This window comes from Dermacentor andersoni, chromosome 1 (assembly GCF_023375885.2).
Source record: "Dermacentor andersoni chromosome 1, qqDerAnde1_hic_scaffold, whole genome shotgun sequence".
NCBI lineage: Eukaryota > Metazoa > Arthropoda > Arachnida > Ixodida > Ixodidae > Dermacentor > Dermacentor andersoni.
In genome coordinates, this window is record NC_092814.1 from 409,937,580 (window position 1) to 409,955,345 (window position 17,766).

The window sequence follows — 17,766 nt, forward strand, 5'->3', positions numbered from 1 at the left end:
AGGTGTCCTGATGTGTGCACAGATATGTAGTGAGCTCAGACATTTAAAGTGCTCCCACATGGAGTGGGCCTCCATATCTGCAGCCAGTGTAAATAATGTAAAATAAACCCTTTTCTTTCACTCCTACTCCCAAACGTACTCATTGCTGTGCCTGGATGATTCCTGGCCTAAACACTACCCTGAGTCGCAACAGTACGTACTTAGCCTGCTCTATCGTGAGTGGTACAGTGAACAATGTTTACAACAACGTGACCTGTGTAATGAAGGATTTTTGATGTCCCGAGAACTTTGTTGTAAAGGTGTTTGACTCTATACAACAGTAACTGTCGCCAGTATAGCAGTAGGCATTATGAAGGTTTCTTTGCTTTGAAGAGGAGGGTGAGGGAGCGACAAATTGTGAGAAATAGCACAACTGCGAGTGAGTTCACACAACATTGCAGTTGCCCTATCACAGCTAACATCTGCTATATATAAATTTTTAGTCAACTCTGAGGTGTCATTACTGTAGGGTGTCATTAATGGTGAAAATTACTAATGATGGAGCTTCATTTAGACAAAAAGTCCTCTGTAAGGAATTGTCTGTTTGCATGCTGTAGCACTCAGTTGTGAATGTGTCAATGCATCAATTGCCAAAGCTTAGTGGGCAGCACGCTTGGCATCAACCTCCCCTGAAACCCCGCTTACTTCCTGGTGCAAGTGAATTCAGATAAGGTTTGTATCTTAGGTTTGTAGCCGAGTGACTACACATAATTCTGATGTTTCAGTTTGCAATATAAGCGTTTTGCTTTGATGCGTTAGTGGTAAAATGTGCTGCTCCATGAGTGCTGTCAATTACTGTCACCCTGCAACAGTCGTTTCGGCTATTGATAATGGTGAAGTATAAAACTCGTTGGCCAGGTCTAACCAAACCAGCCAGTTAACTTACACTTTCTTCTTACACTACATACAAAAAGACGGGAACAGGTTCATTTACCTTGGCTGAAATCAAATTCCTGGAGCAGTTGCTCTATTGTGTCAGGATTCAAACTTTCGTACATGTCTTTAACCACGAATTCCCAGGCTTCCTCACTCTCTGGCAGCCCCAGGTTCTCCCCTGTGCACATGAGGGAGCAGATTCTCAGTTAGGTGCAGTGCTGCTGCACAAGGCAAAATGGCTCAATGAACTAGTCCTGGCTACAGAAGTACCAAGTGCAAGTCGATAGACACACATGACAATGAACACCAGGGACATGCAACTGTTACAGAAATCTACTGAGCCCTGGTGCTACCAACGAATACCAATGATGGTGGACCCGGGCAAGTAAATGACATCCTGTGCTGCACTTGGCAGGCTCAGACTTGGTCATTTTAGGTTTCTGGCTCGAATACTTACCAGAATGCTTTGAATAGTGGGTGAAAATGTCAAATTCAATTCTTTACACGATATGCTGCCTTCTGTTTTATTATTTATTGCTTCCCATTTGAAAGAAAGCCACAAAACATAGGAAGCACGAGAGGGCTACCTTAAGCACCACGGCAGCATTTTGAAGAAAAAAAAAATGAGTGAAAAAAAAAATTAAGGCAGTACGCAATAAGGAAGGTTGGTATTTCAACTCTCTCTCTCAACATAAACCAACTTGCAGCATGGCACAGCTCATAAACATGCTCCAAGGGAATGCACCTGGCACTCAACCTCTTGACTGGCTGCTGCATTGTAGCTACATGGCATGATGCTGTAAGCAGCCATCACACAAATGTCTGCACCTGGCATACCACAGTAAATCTTACACTGGGAAAAAAAAATAAATAGGACTAGACTGGTAGATTACATTACAGATTGAGAATTTTCAGTTCCTATTTTTCAAGTACTCAATTCATATGAATGAACTAAACATTAAGTGAAAGATCATCTCTTGGTTTTTTTGGCAACTACTTTCTTTTACGTAACACCGTCTTTTGATGATGTATTTATATGACTGTTATCTCGTTCACTAGGCAAACAGTACAGTATTTCTAGCTATGGTGACATGTCATGACCCTCGCTCACACTCTCTGTCAATTTAAAGTTGCTGTAGTGGCAGGCAATGCAGTAATGATGACATCGAGATTATGCCATCAAGGCACATAAGCAACTCAGTGAACATCTTAATGTAGTGACGAGTATTCCCAAGTAGCAATGTCATGACTGTGGTAAACTTCACAAGTTCTTTACTACACGAAGGGCTACACATTTGGCATTGTATAAAGAATATACTTAATTGTTACGTTAGGTATTTACCAAATGCAAGAAAGTAAGGATGCATATTCACACTGTCTGACATAGCCATGACTGGAAGAAACCATATTTTTGCATCATTCTTTGCCTGATTGTTACTATTTTATATCTTAAATGGGCACAAGTATGGTTTTTGCACTTTACTTGTACAAGCTTCGAAATAAATTGTGAGTACCAAATTTGAACTGCCAAGTATACGTACTACCAAAAACTGCGCTGAACTGCTGTGTGAGAGTACCTGCCCGAAAACACCCCGAAAGTGGCGGCACGTGCTCACCACAGCTGAATTGCAACCATCCAGGGCATTCTTGCTCGACAATATCTAAACAATAAAAGGGTGCAGAACAGATCCCAAGATTGTAAAATTCTTGACCATAAGACTGAGCCCCTCAAATCCCCTTGTTCTTCTTGCTTATTGCATAGTGAAGGCCTCAAATGTGGCAGCCCTGATGCCAATTGCCTGCTCCTTAGCTCATGTACATGCGATGCCATGCTGGTGCTAGCCAACAGCCCCAGAAATAATGCTGTACGCATACGTAAACACCCATGGCTGCCACGGTAGCTCAACTGGTGAAGCGTCATGTGCGCAATGCAGAGGATGTGGTCCGCCCATGCAGCAAGCTATCTCTGTGTCCACTTTCATTTCCCTTCATTTCATTATTCCTACATTTAAATTAAACATAACAACTAACTTCTCCTGTGTTTTCTATGGCTTCTCTGTCGGTTACTACTTGCTATGGTTGTGACTAAAAAAAATGAGCCCCTAGGATCACTACATTCTTAGCACTGTATTTTGTCACATATTTCAGAGATGGCTATCTAAGAGCTGCTGCTAGTCTCAGAATCTAAATTAGCAAACCTTTAAAGGGGCCCTGAATCCCTCTTTTATCGAAGTTGAGAAAGGCATTTCAAGTTCAATTGGACTATATTTCAGAAATACATTGCCGCAAAAAGTTCTTGAATGCTTTCAGCAGAAGCAGAGTTATTGGCAATCAAACACACTGTTTGTGGTGCTTCCGGTCCTTCTTCAATGATTTGCAGTGGCTACGTCGGAGCAGGGTGTGCTCACAATGCTTTGCCTACTGATTACAGAGAAGGCGCCAAATAAAACAACAGACGAAGGAAGGAGACACGAGACGTGGTTGTCTCGTGTCTCCTTCCTTCGACTGTTGTTTTATGTGGCGCCTTCTCTGTGATCATGCATAACCAACTCGCCCACCAGCCCGTGCCCAGTGTTTGCCTACTGAACGTGGCACGCAGTTCAAATTTGATTTTGGATGTTCATGTAAACGCCACTATATCCGACGATGTGCCAAGCGTAGCCAAACATGCCAAACGCGGTTGTCCTCGGCGAGCCGGTGTGCACTCAGCCAGTGGATGCATTGCATCACCTTGCGGCGTATTTACGCTACAGTGCAGCGAGGTGCAACTGCAGCGGCTGCTTGGTGCACAGTGCGTGCTCCTTCCTGGCTGTGCTATGTGGACTGGCTTTGTCTTGCACCAGCTTGACTGACACACACACAACTTGCGCATTTTGAAGCACTATCAATAGCCTGAGCATTACAAAGTCTGGCAACGCATCTAACCAGGAGAGAGCGCGCGCTGGCAAGCATGCGTGTGGTCTGACCTTATGTTTCGCGTGGTTCGAAGCTAGTGGAGTGTTAAAAGCTAGGCGAAATCAGCGAGACCCGGTGGCTACGGCACCAATAAGCAGGGTGGCCAAAGTTTGATTCCTATGCAGGCAGCTGCGGCCAAGCACGAGCAGATGATAGTCAGTTGTTTCTGGAATTGCAAAATTATTATCAAAATTCAAAAGCAGATTTTTGCTTAATTCAGCCTGTTTATTAAACTGAGTCAATAAATACACACAGTAACACTAGGAGGAAGCGCATTGATCCAAGCATCCTTCTTGATTGATGTCAGCTATTGGCCAACAGCAGCCGCACATTGAAATCTGTCACCCTATGAAATAAAGCGTCCAGAAAAGAGTGAGGAGCAGGCTTCTGTTGAAAAGAGAGTGTTTGAGAAAAAGGTGGCTTTGTGCTCTACTTGCGAGATCCATGCACCATGCATGACTGGAAAATTTGGCTGAGATGTTCACAGCAGCGTACGCAGTCCGCGGACTGTTTTCTCACCAAGCCCGAGGGGTGGTTCAGGGCCCCTTGAACTGCGAGTGGATGCAATCCCACAACTGCACCATGTATGCCAAATTTACTGTACATTAATTGCTTCCCTTATTTATCTCATTAGTGTGCACTGGTTGCACTCAGTTTCCAGGAATGTACGGCCACCCTTGGGATTTTTTTTGATAATGTTCACTGACACACACCGTATAATGGTGCAGTGTCTTGAACAGTAATGAACTTTTCTTTTTAAACTGCACGCATACAAAGTGTTGAAGCAGACAGAGACTGCATGCACGAGTGCAGCTCCATGAATTCAGGTGCACCCCACAGCACTGGCCAATGGCATGCTGAAGTGAGAAGTTCATGCCACCGTTTTCATGCCGTCCCTCCAGTCATTCTAAAACTCTCTTCAGTTATTATTCTTCATAAAATAGACTACATCACTAAACTTCTGCTTGACTATAATTAACACTCAAGTAGTGTACTTTTACAGGTAAGAAAAAGCAAAAAAAAAAGACACCTTTGTAATGTTTTCCCTCTCTTATAACAGATACACATTACTGATGTTCTGTGCAAGTCCAGAAATCAACCCACTTTTATTTTTGTTCCCATTGTAAGCACAAATAAGCAAACAATTTCTTTTGGTGGAGCTGAGAATTATAATGTGCGGTATCATTGGCTCTGCCCTTCCCTCAACCTGACTTTTCCACAGAAGCCTACGCACATGGAGTGCACGTCACAAGATTTAATGACTTCACAGAGAAATCCCTGTGCATAAATTGGAACAGCAGGTGCCAAGCAAGGAGCTAGTCTATGTTTGCCGAAAAGGACTGCTACAAGCATACTCAGCCATCATGCATTGCACTGTAGCCATAAATCGATGAACCTTTACAGTGTTTGCATTCCAGTGACAAAGCGCATGCCCCTTGGGCAGTTGCAAACATGTGGGAATGCACTGGCAATACTTTCTGTGTCAATTTGTGCCCAACAGTTCAGCTTTCAGCAAAGAGAGCCGAGTGTTTTCACTGCCTACCATGACTGCTCCATCTTGCCACAGTTGACACTTAAAGGTCTACTGCAACAAAACTTTGGATGATGCACAAAGCCTAGTTTGAGATAGCGTAGATGTAAAGGAGCCTTTGTGCAAAATTGGACATTAGAAATACGACAAGTGTCACAAAAGCAAAAAATAGCCATTCTTGATACCGAAACTGCGGGAAAAAAAAGGCCACTATCGCTTGCCTAAGTCATGCATGACCTAGAGGATGTGGCTTGTCAGCATGACCTTAGAGATAAGGTAGAGACTGTGGCGCGGTAAAAAATCTAGGAGGCGTCGTGCCGAGATTTACACCAGCCTAGCCTAGTCTAGTCAAGACTTCTTGACTAGTCAAGCCTAGTCTTGTTTACTAGCAATGATGTAACCACTCCTGGTTGGGCCCGAATAGGGCCTGCAGTATTTGTAAATAAATAAATAGCGACAACCACCAGGTGCACATGTCGTGTGCTTAGGTGCTCTTTAAAGGCTGCTAATAAAAAAAATATGCAATTACCAGCCCTACAGCTTTGTCCAGATTGGCTTAGTGGTAAACAAATAACAAATTTAGCCAAAGTGAAATTTCACTGCAGTCAGCCTTCAAGCTCAGCAGAACATATTTGACTTAAAGCGCAATTAACTAGGACACAAGAAGAAAAACCAGACAGGACGAGTGCTACTTCAAACTAATGTTTATTCTCGGAAAAATATGCCTATTTATCAGTTGACACCGATGACACCAAAACCGATGGTCATTAAGGGTTACGGACTGGATTTCAAGGGAAGGGAAGCGTAGCAGGGGGCGGCAGAAAGTTAGGTGGGCGGATGAGATTAAGAAGTTTGCAGAGACGACATGGCCACAATTTGTACATGACCGGGGTTGTTGGAGAAGTATGGGAGAGGCCTTTGTCCTACAGTGGGCGTAACTAGGTTGATGATGATGATGATCAGTTGACACAAGTCCAAAGCAATGTATACCATTGTGTAAGCACACTTCAAACCACCCATAAAGTTTACGAGAGTTGTAAAAGTTATTTGTGACATGGCAGAGGCTCATAAAAAACACAGAAAAGCAACAGCTCCGAAAGTGTAAGGCATAGAAATGAGCTCTGGCTCTGGCCTTTATCATATGGGCACTAATAATGTTGGATTTGCAGCGAAAAATGACTTATCAACATATGCTACTTCTCTTATACGAAGGTTCATCAAGGGCAGGCTAACACACATGGAACCATTTTTGGGTATGTAGGAGGCCTCTACAACCTCCCTAATTGTCCTCTATTTGTCCACCCTGTTAAAAGAAAACAACAGAGCATGGATGGTCAGGTCAAAAAACTTCACAAAGCAGGGTACCCTGAAGCTGTTATTACAACAGCCAGTTTGAAGTGCCTCAAGGCCATTAAGGTAGGAGCGGAATGTGCAACAAAGGAAAGGGTAGAGAACAGAAATAAGTATGCAGCAATATCGTACATTCGTGAGCCTTTACATCGCTTAAAACAAGTGGCCTCCTGCTATAATGTTGATGTTGTTTTCACTGCTAATACCTACGTAACAAGCTAGGCACTATTTGTCCAGCTCTTCTAAAGTGCATGCGCAAGAAGGGAATGCTAAAACAAGCTCAGTGTACCACGTGACACGGCCTTTGTTCCTGGTGCCTGCAGTGTTGTGTACTACATTCCTTTTCTATGCGGATGAAAACACATAAGACAGACAGGGTGCTGCCTAAACATCAGAGTTAGAGAACATCACAGCTTCCTCAAAGAGTCACCATATTAGGATTTTGCCGTACCCTGCCGACAATGCGGATGTGAACCCATTCTGCAAGGCACTTCAGTCCTTTTCCGGCATTGAGATAGGATAAATAGGGAGGTTGTAGAGGCTTTCTAGATTTAAAAAATGATTCCACGTGTGTAAGCCAGCCCTCAATGAACCTTCACACAAGTAGTATACCTTGATAAGTTGTTTCTTGCTGCAAATCCAGCATTATCAGTGCCCACATGATAAAGGTCTGAGCCAGAGCTAGTTTCTATAAGTCTTGCACTTTTGGAGCTTTTGGTTTTTAGTGTCTTTATGAGCATAGCCAAGCGCTGGATTAAGGGGGGGGGGGGGGGTTAAGGGGGCTGCTGCCCAGGGCCTCATCCCCGGACAGTAGGAGAAGGGGGCCCATTTATTCTAACCTGCTTAGTGTATGGAACCGTGGGCAACGAAACTTCGAGCGACATGTATGAAGCGAGAAAACCAGAATGAGCAGACGGGGCCCCCCGCCTAATGTAACAGCATGCGTTTAGCCTGATCATTTGGGGAGAGCTTGTCGAGCTGCAAAAAACAGGAATCCCCGACCACCCCGGTGGCGCCCTCTTTCTTACGAAGCGAGGTGCGTTTGCTTGGAAGAGTTTTCGTGGTTTCCTGTCAGTCCGCCTGTACAGTACTGTCTCGACATGAGGGGGCAAGGGGTAAACACCTAAAGCATGTAATGTGGGATGAGGACCTAAATCTCCCTTGCCCCTCGTCACCACCACGGCACCCTCCACCTCTCAAATAGTTCCGCCACTGTCCTTCTCATAGAAAGGATGTGCTGCAGTACCCAACAGTGCCCCCCATTCAACTTTTCTTTACCGTGATGGTAATTTGGGCGGGGGAGGATGAGTCCGATAGCAGATGATGATGAGTCTGATGGCAGAGTCTAGACAGGAAAGAATAGAAGACGTCACACATGCTTTTGTCCGCGTGCCGTGGGGCATGGAATGTTCACTGTTCGGGCAAGGGTTGTGGAACAGTGCAGGGGGAAGTTAGAGAGCTAGACACAAGGAGCTTGTCTCCAGGGCCCATTCCTGCCTAGTGGCTGGGCATTTTAGTGCGTGCTCGACGTAAAAAGTAGGTCCGACTGGCCACCGAACTTTCCGGAAAGAGGTAGAAAGAGATGACTCAGAGGCGACGGAGGGCGCGTAACTTCGCCCGCGCTAGGAGTCGCCCTCTCCCCTTCGTTCTCGCGCCCGGCGTCGACGGGGCCAAAGAAAAATCGAGAACCTCCCAGAACCGACGATTGCTCCTAGCCAACAGTAAGACGAGACCAGAACGGGAGGAGTGAGTTTGTACGGAGGAGGAGAGAATTTCTACAAGGAACTCTATGCATATGTGAACGCCTGCTTTGGCGACAGACAGACGCAGCGCGTCTATAAAAGGAAGTTGATCGCGGCCTGCGATTCAGCCCCAAGCCGCTGGTTAAGCTTGCATAAGCCCACCCGCTGAGGAGCTCCCGGGGGACGCACCACTCCTGCCCAGCCACGGACCATCCAGACAGCGTGCACTAGTCATCGGGACAGTCACGTCGGACTGACGAAGTGCCCGGGGAACAATTAGCATCCATTCATGCGAAAATGCTCAGTCGGAAGCATCAAAGTGGTGGGTCTAAACGAAAGGCAAAGTTAGAAAGAGAAGAGCGTGAAAAGAAGCTACCAAAGATGACAAAGTACCTACTGAATGCAGCTTCCGCGGAGCAGTATGATCGCTCTACCCAGAGTCCGTGTCAAACTCCCAAGAGTACCGACTGTGCTTCTGTGGAGGACTTGCCAACTCCATCACCACGGTTTCCTGGCAAGAAGCAAGGTTTGACTCATCTTGGTTGTCTGGATCCTGTGAAAACGGTGCGAACCCCGGTCGTCCATATTTCTGGGCAACCGACACTAACCAAGCCCTGTCCTGTTGCTGAGTCAGCAACGTATATGCGACTCGGCTGGGCCCCTGCCACAGAGCTCCAGGTGTCCGGTCCGCCACGCCCAATTTCTACTACTGCTGATCAACAGGTGCCAAACCTCCCCGATGAGGCTCCTTCTACTGACAAGCACCAGGAAACAACACTCCAAGAACCGACTCACTTGTCTCCTGTTAGTTTGGCTTCAAAAAATCATGTTCCCACCCACAAAGTGTGCTTCGAGAGGACGAATGAGACGGCTTCTCGTTGAGGCAACACAGAAGTACAGACACCCCTGCTGCAAAAGGTACGTTGCGAAATTCTCCGAAGTGACCCTGCTAAGTGGCCGGACGTTATTACTGACAGCTTTCGGAATGTATGCCTTGAGAAAGGGCCATTGTATGTTCAAAATCGGGCAGAAAATTTTCCGTCTTCCGAAAGGCAATCCAAAACTCAAAAACGGTATATGTCACCTCACCTTTTCGTGCGAAAGGCTGTAAATGGGCAGGCGTACGAGCGACACTGGTCAATGTACTCGGAGTCAAAAGGTTCCGTTTACTGTTTCATGTGCAAACTATTTTCGATTTCAAGCAACCCCAGTGCTTTCACCACGCACGGCTTTTCTGATTGGAAAAGAGCAGAAGAAAAGGTTTGCGCACATGAAAATAGCATCGAGCACCGGAACTACGCGGCAGCATGGCTCGCCCGCTCTAACTCGAGCAGCACAATTAACAAGGAGCTGGCTAAGCATCTTGTCACTGAGACCACTTACTGGACTGAGGTGTTGAAGCACGTAGTCATCGTAGTTAAGCTTCTAGCTGAGCGCAACCTAGCATTTAGGGGCAGTGAGGATATTTTTGGTTCACCAAGAAATGGCAATTATATGGGAGTGCTTGAGGCCATAGCCAAGTTTGATCCCAATTTCTAGAGAAGCACATCAAACACTACGGGAACAAAGGAAAAGGTCACCCATCATATCTGTCCAAAATCATTTGTGATGAATTCATCGAGCATATGGCAAAGGCTGTCAAGGAACGTCTTGTTGACGAAGTGAAGCGCGCAAAATACTTCTCTTTAATTATTGATTCAACTCCAGACCTTACTCACGTTGATCAGCGGTTATAATACTATTTAAATGGGAAAGTGTATGAACGCTTTGTTGGATTTGTTCCAATTGAATCGGATACCGGCTTGTAACTTTTCGGTACCGTGATGTCCCTCTTGATGATCAATGGCATCTCAATTGATGATTGTAGGGGCCAAGCTTATGATAATGCGAGTAATATGTTAGGAAAATACAATGGACTGCAAGCTCAAATCAAACACCTGAACGATTTGGCAGTCTACGTCCCGTGTGCTGGTCATTCACTGAACTTAGTTGGCGCGTATAGTGTTGACAGTTGCCTTGAGGAAGTCAAATTTTTCACTATAATTCATAGACTGTATGTGTTATTTGCTGCCTCACCTAAGCGATGGAGGTATGTTTTGGACAGCATGGGCGGAACTGGCCAGCAGCTTGTTTTGAAAAGTCTCTCTGAGACCAGATGATCAAGGCATGCATAATCATGTGAAATTTCTGAAAAATTATGAAACATTTCAATGCCGTCTTGTGTGGCCTTCAAGCTATATCAAAGAACAAGGAAGAAAACGGTGACACTAGGAACCAAGCGCACTTTCTCTTCAAGAAAATGACAAAACTAGAGACTGCATTCATGATGATTTTCTGGAGTGAAATCTTGGAGTGCTCTGACAAAACGAGCATAGTACTTCAGAAACCAGGCCTAGACATTTCAACTCCTGTAGACCTGCTGAGCTCTCTAGAAGGCTTTGTTAATTCTTTGCAACCTCTCTTTGATACCTTCGAAGAGAGAGCACGCACATTTTGAGTAAGCACCTGGACGGAAAAAGTGATGGTGCGCTACAAGGTAGAAAAAAGTTTATCGTAAAGACCTACAATGTTGTACTTGACAGTCTAGGCTCTGCTTTGCGATTGCAAAAGGTTGCCTACACTGAACTCTGCGAAAGGTTCGGATTCTTAAAATTGCTGATAGAAGTTGGGAGCGAGGCCTCTCTGGGACAGCAGGCTGAGAGGTTGGTGAAAACCTACAAAAATGATTTGGACCCAGCATTTTTCGCTGAAATCGTTCAGCTTGCGAACTTTCTGCACAACTCTGTGTGCCAGGACACGAATGCCATGGGAATAATGAAGTTGCTGCACGAAAGAAAGCTTATTGGTGTTTTTCCGAACCTTTCTATTGCTTTGCAAATGTACTTAAACATAGCCGTGGCAGACTGTGAAACCGAACAATCGTTTTCCAAGTTGTCGCTAATAAAAAATTGCCTTCGTTCGAGCCTCCTTGATGACACGGTGAACTCGCTTGCTATCATGTCCCTTGAAAGCGACCTCCTTTGCGATCTATCCTTCGAACAGACTATATCTGATTTCACCAAAGCGAAGGAGAGAAAGATGCCATTTTAAATACATGAATAGTTGCAATAATTTCGTTGTGCCGCCTCCCAGCCTCCACGTTGCCATTGAAACGCTTGGGAAGTGTAATTCAAGATATGCAAATCTTCGTTATTACTCTCTTGTTTGTTCTTCTTGTGATATTTAGCCTGCTTATAAAGAACTGTATTTTTGTTCTTTTTGATAGTGCCACATTTATTTGGTGTTGTAATTGCTTGTCTTACCTTTAACGAAAATATTTTCAAATCATCATCATCATCATCATCATCATCATCATCAGCCTGGTTACGCCCACTGCAGGGCAAAGGCCTCTCCCATACTTCTCCAACTACCCCGGTCATGTACTAATTGTGGCCATGTTGCCCCTGCAAACTTCTTAATCTCATCCGCCCACCTAACTTTCTGCCACCCTCTGCTACGCTTCCCTTCCCTTGGAATCCAGTCCGTAACCCTTAATGACCATCGGTTATCTTGCCTCCTCATTACGTGTCCTGCCCATGCCCATTTCTTTTTCTTGATTTCAACTAAGATATCATTAACTCGCGTTTGTTCCCTCACCCAATCTGCTCTTTTCTTATCCCTTAACGTTACACCTATCATTCGTCTTTCCATAGCTCGTTGCGTCGTCCTCAACTTAAGTAGAACCCTTTTCGTAAGCCTCCAGGTTTCTGCCCCGTACGTGAGTACTGGTAAGACACAGCTGTTATAAACTTTTTTCTTCATGATCTGAGAATGCCTGCGAAACGCACCCCAGCCCATTCTTATTCTTCCGATTATTTCAGTCTCATGATTTGGATCCGCAGTCACTACCTGTCCTAAGTAGATGTATTCCCTTACCACTTCCAGTGCCTCACTATCTATCGTAAGCTGCTGTTCTCTTCCGAGACTGTTAAACATTACTTTAGTTTTCTGCAGAATAATATTTAGACCCACGCTTCGGCTTTACCTCTCCAGGTCAGTGAGCATGCATTGCAGTTGGTCCCCTGAGTTACTAAGCAAGGCAATATCATCAGCGAATCACAAGTTACTAAGGTATTCTCCATTAACTCTTATCCCCAATTCTCCCCAATCCAGGTCTCTGAATACCTCCTGTAAACACGCTGAGAATAGCATTGGAGAGATCGTTGTCATAATATATGGTACGCAGGAGTGGAAAGCATAAACATAGGAAGGCAGTGCGCCGTGCGGGCGCGAAGAGGACAGCGACTCTTTGCAAATACCCGCAAGAGAGCCATCATCATCATTGACACCAATTTGGGAGCGTCGGCAGTGGCGCCTCAAAAGCATGGCGCGAGAGAGCGTGGCCCGTGGCCCGTGGCGTGAGCAGCGCCGCGAGGTTCGGCGGTCGACGGAAAACAGCTTCCTTGTTGGGCATCTGGCCCATAGGAGCAATCGCCGCCTGCGCCAATATGCCACAGCCGAAGCAATACTGTCGCCCGCTGGGAAGTTACCTCGCCCCGCTCTTCCGCTGGGCACTGGTCCAGGAGGGCTGGCGGTCCGGAACCGGGGCGGTCGAGCGTTCGGGTGAGCGGCGACAGGGCTACCCCGCCAGCTGTGGACGCGACCCGGTGACTGCAGCCGACTACCTGAGCCCCGCGAGGTGGTCCGACCCGGCCGTCCAACCCGGCTGTCCGACCCAGCCGTCCGACCCAGCTGTCCGACCCGGCCGTCCGACCCAGTTGTCCGACCGGCCGGCCGACACTGTTGTCCGACCCCGCTGGCCAGCATCGGTTCAACGAGGTCTCAGACACGGTGACACACACTTCCACCAGAACTGTAGGCCAATCATAATCCACCGATCCATAGATATAGTGCATGTCGCCTATGAGGCATTTTGGGAAATTATCACGTGTGTGTGCCGTTATCTGTGTCGTGTACGTCAATACAAGTCTGATGTGCGTTTGTGCTTTCGCGTGCTGCTTTTCTCTTTTTCTGGAGTGATCCGGCCCCAATAACATCACAAACTGGCGAGCCTGCCAGGATTCACTCGCAAATACAGTGAAAGGGGGCAGTTTCGCTTGAGCGCAGATGCACATTAGTAGACGGCACCATGGATTTAGAGAAAATCACGGCGATAGGACTCCAAATAGGATGGTCAGGCGCAGAACTTCGCAGATGGATTGAAGCCGAACAGGCAAAACAAAGGGACGAGAGAGCTGTGGAGCGAGAGGCAGTCAAGGAAGCTGACGAGAGGCAGCGCGAGATCCTCCAACTAAAGCTGCAGCTTCAGGAAGGAGCTCGGAATGTGCCGGCAGCAGCTTCTGAAATTTTAACTGTGCCCAGCACTTCCTCGTCATCCCTCAATCCACAGAAATTACTTCCTTTGTTCGACGAGAAGCGCGATGACTTGCACGCGTATTTACAGCGATTTGAGCGCGTAGCAACAGGGCAAGAGTGGCCACAAGAAAAATGGGCTCTAGCTGTGAGCCTGTGTCTCACTGGTGAAGCGTTAACTGTGATCGGTCGGATGACTGCCGCCGATTCATTAGATTACCCAAAGGTAAAGAAAGCTTTGCTACAGAGGTTTCAATTCACGGCTAAAAGCTACCAAGAGAAGTTTCGGAAGGCACGAGCAGTAGAGGGCGAAACTGGAAGATGGTTAGCAGCAAGAATTTCAGCCTATTTTGACCATTGGATTGAGATGGCTAATGTGCCTAAAACATATGAAGGTCTACGTGATCACATGATCTCTGAACAGTTTCTGCGTTGTGAGCCAAAGCTAGTCATTTTCTTGAAGGAGCGAGAGTGTAAATCCCTTGACGAACTTGCTAGCTTGACGGATCGCTTTCTTGAAGCGCAGAACTGGACAAACCTAGGAAAGGGTCCCGATAACACAAAGGATTCTGGTGGGAAAAACATTGAAGCGCCCAGGAAACCGCAACTTATGTGCACCCTCTGTCACCGGTTTGGACATTTGGCTCCTGACTGCCGTACCCCACCTAAGCGTATGCTGAAGTGTGAGTTGTGCGACAGAACGGGACATACAGCTGAAAATTGCCGAACTCGGTAGGGGGACAACAAACCAAGTTCTGCGTGTGCACTCTACCAATCTCAACCAGTTCGGACTCGTCCAGTGAAAGAATCAAAGCGTCCAGGAAAGAAGACTCGCCGATCAAGTGACAGCGACGACAGGAACCCTGGGACTACTGTGACTTTCCTCATCGACGGGATGCCAGTGGTTGAAGGCCGACTGCTGGGAAGAAGTGTTCGTGTATTACGAGACACCGGTTGTAATACCGCAATTGTCAGACGAGAACTCGTTCCAGAGATATATATGACGGGAAGAACGAGCCACGTTGTTCTTCTGGACGGCTCAACAAGTTACCTGCCTGAAGCTGACGTACAAGTGAACACGCCATATTATACAGGCAAGTTAACAGTGGCATGTATGGACGAGCCCCTCTACAACGTAATTCTGGGAAACCTTCCAGGCGTCAGAGGACCATACGATCCGGACTCTGACTGGAAGCATCCGGCTGCTCCCAACGCGGAGTCGTCGTCAATAGAAAGGAAGCTGACTAAGGCGCCTAGGAAGCCTCAGCATGTATCGAGCGTGGCTGAAGCCAAAACTGAAGAACAAGAACAAGGCAAGATTCGTCCCTTGTGCGTTCCGACAATTGTCTTGCGTGACGTAACCAAAGGGCAACTCATTAAAGAACAGCGGAAAGACCCCACGCTGAAACATAGTTTTGCCAAAGTGAGCAAGTCGTTTAACTCAGGAAAGGGTGTAACTCAGGATAGGAAGGCAGTGTGCCGTGCGGGGGCGAAGAGGACAGCGACTCTTTGCAAATACCCACAAGAGAGTCATCATCATCATTGACACCAATTTGGGAGCGTCTGCAGTGGCGCCTCAAAAGCGTGGCGCGAGAGAGCGTGGCCCGTGGCCCGTGGCGTGAGCAGTGCGCGAGGTTCGGCGGTCGACGGAAAACAGCTTCCTTGCTGGGCGTCTGGCCCATAGGAGCAATCGCCGCCTGCGCCAATACGCCACAGCCGAAGCAACACTGTCGCCCGCTGGGAAGTTACCTCGCCCCGCTCTTCCGCTGGGCACTGGTCCAGGAGGGCTGGCGGTCCGGAACCGGGGCGGTCGAGCGTTTGGGTGAGCGGCCACAGGGCTACCCCGCCAGCTGTGGACGCGACCCGGTGACTGCGGCCGACTACCTGAGCCCCGTGAGGTGGTCCAACCCGGCCGTCCAACCCGGCTGTCCGACCCAGCCGTCCGACCCAGCTGTCCGACCCGGCCGTCCGACCCAGTTGTCCGACCGGCCGGCCGACACTGTTGTCCGACCCCGCTGGCCAGCATCGGTTCAACGAGGTCTCAGACACACGTGACAAGCGTGACACACGCTTCCGCCGGAACTGTAGGCCAATCATAATCCACCGATCCATAGATATAGTGCATGTCGCCTATGAGGCATTTTGGGAAATTATCACGTGTGTGTGCCGTTATCTGTGTCGTGTACGTCAATACAAGTCTGATGTGTGTTTGTGCTTTCGCGTGCTGCTTTTCTCTTTTTCTGGAGTGATCTGGCCCCAATAACATCACAATCATATCTCCCTGCCTGACGCCCTTCTTTATTGGGATTTTGTTGCTTTCTTTATGGAGGACTACGGTAGCTGTGGAGCCGCTATAGATATCTTTCAGTATTTTTACATACGGCTCGTCTACACACTGATTCCGCAATGCCTCCATGACTGCTGAGGTTTCGACTGAATCAAACGCTTTTTCGTAATCAATGAAAGCTATATATAAAGGTTGTATATGTTCCGCACATTTTTCTATCACCTGTTCCAGTCTGTTAGAATCCCAACCCGTGGTAACAACATCCTTGATCTAGTATTTGTCTCAAAGCCTGAGTTATGTCAGTCTCTCTCGTGTACTAGTAGTGGCCTTAGTGATCACAAACTACTATTTTTTAATTTGGCTATTCCCATTTCCACCCGCATGCCATCTTTAAAATATATTCGCGACTATAACAAAGCCGACTATGCACAAATTAACCTTAAACTGGAGGCGTTTCTTTATCATTTTAGTAAAACTGCTCACAACCGAACCGTTAATAGTAACTGGTTACTTTACAAGCAAAAAATACTTTCGCTCATGGAAACATATGTCCCGCTGATCTGTATTCGCGGAGATGCTGATAAGCACTGGTTTTCTAACGGCCTTCGACGGTTGCTAAGGAAAAAAAAACGACTTTTCCGAGCTGCCAAAAATTCTGCCTCTGCTTCAAAATGGGACAAGTACTTTGAATGCCTCCGAGGTTATACAAATCTTTTAAGGCATTCCAAGAAGAAATTTTTCCATAAAGACTTGCATAACATCATTCGGAATAACCCTAAAAAGTTCTGGAATATACTGTTGCCAAACCGAAACTCGCCTCAAAATATAATCTTGCACGACCAAGATGGCTCGCACGTCGCCGCAGATCACTGCGCAGATGTCATGAACACTTTTCTTCAGTTTTTACTCGGGAACCAGTGCTAAACGTACCCAGCTATCCCAGTCATAATTTCAGCCAGATGCCTGCAATTTCCATTTCAGTCGAAGGCATAGCTAAACTCATTGATAACTTGAAGCCATCAAGCGCTCCCGGGCCGGATGACATAACTACCAAGATACTAAAAGGTACAAGAGATATTTCATGCCAGATATTACAAATAATTTTTAGTCAATCACTTTCAAGTTCAGCAATTCCAAATGACTGGACATTAAGTAAGGTTGTCCCGGTTTTCAAGGCTGGTGACCGCTCCGATCCATCAAACTATTGACCAATTTCATTAACATGTATTGCTTGTAAAATGCTGGAACACATCATATACTCACAAGTTCACTCTCACCTGGACAGGAACTCCTTCCTTTTTACCAAACAACATGAATTCTGCTCTGGATTTTCGTGCGATACCCTGCTTTTCGAGTTTACTACCGACCTTCACCTGAACTTAGATTCATCTTTTCAAACTGATATCATCTACCTGGATTTCTCTAAGGCCTTTGACCGGGTTCCATATCAACGTCTTATGGCTAAACTCTCCTCTCTCTCTCTAGACCCCTTAATATTGTCATGGATTTCTTGTTTCCTCTCAGGCCGCACCCAGTTTACTGTTATCGGCAACCATCGCTCCAAAACCTCCAAAGTCATTTCAGGCGTACCCCAAGGCTCTGTCCTTGGACCACTCTTATTTTTAGTCTATCAA

General features: G+C 46.7%; 1 protein-coding gene across 7 annotated transcripts in view; it reads right to left on the bottom strand.

Moving 5' to 3' along the window:
* Positions 1–17,766, bottom strand: part of Rel (nuclear factor NF-kappa-B family member relish) — a 417,698-nt gene that overhangs the window by 124,053 nt on the left and 275,879 nt on the right. For 5 of the 7 annotated variants that reach the window (XM_050168416.2, XM_055064990.1, XM_050168414.3 and 2 more), the window contains one exon: positions 974–1,093. The exons of the other annotated variants lie outside the window; for them this stretch is intronic. In XM_050168416.2, the coding sequence (XP_050024373.1) occupies positions 974–1,093 (120 nt within the window). The remainder of the gene's footprint in view (positions 1–973; positions 1,094–17,766) is intronic. 7 annotated transcript variants of the gene reach the window in all.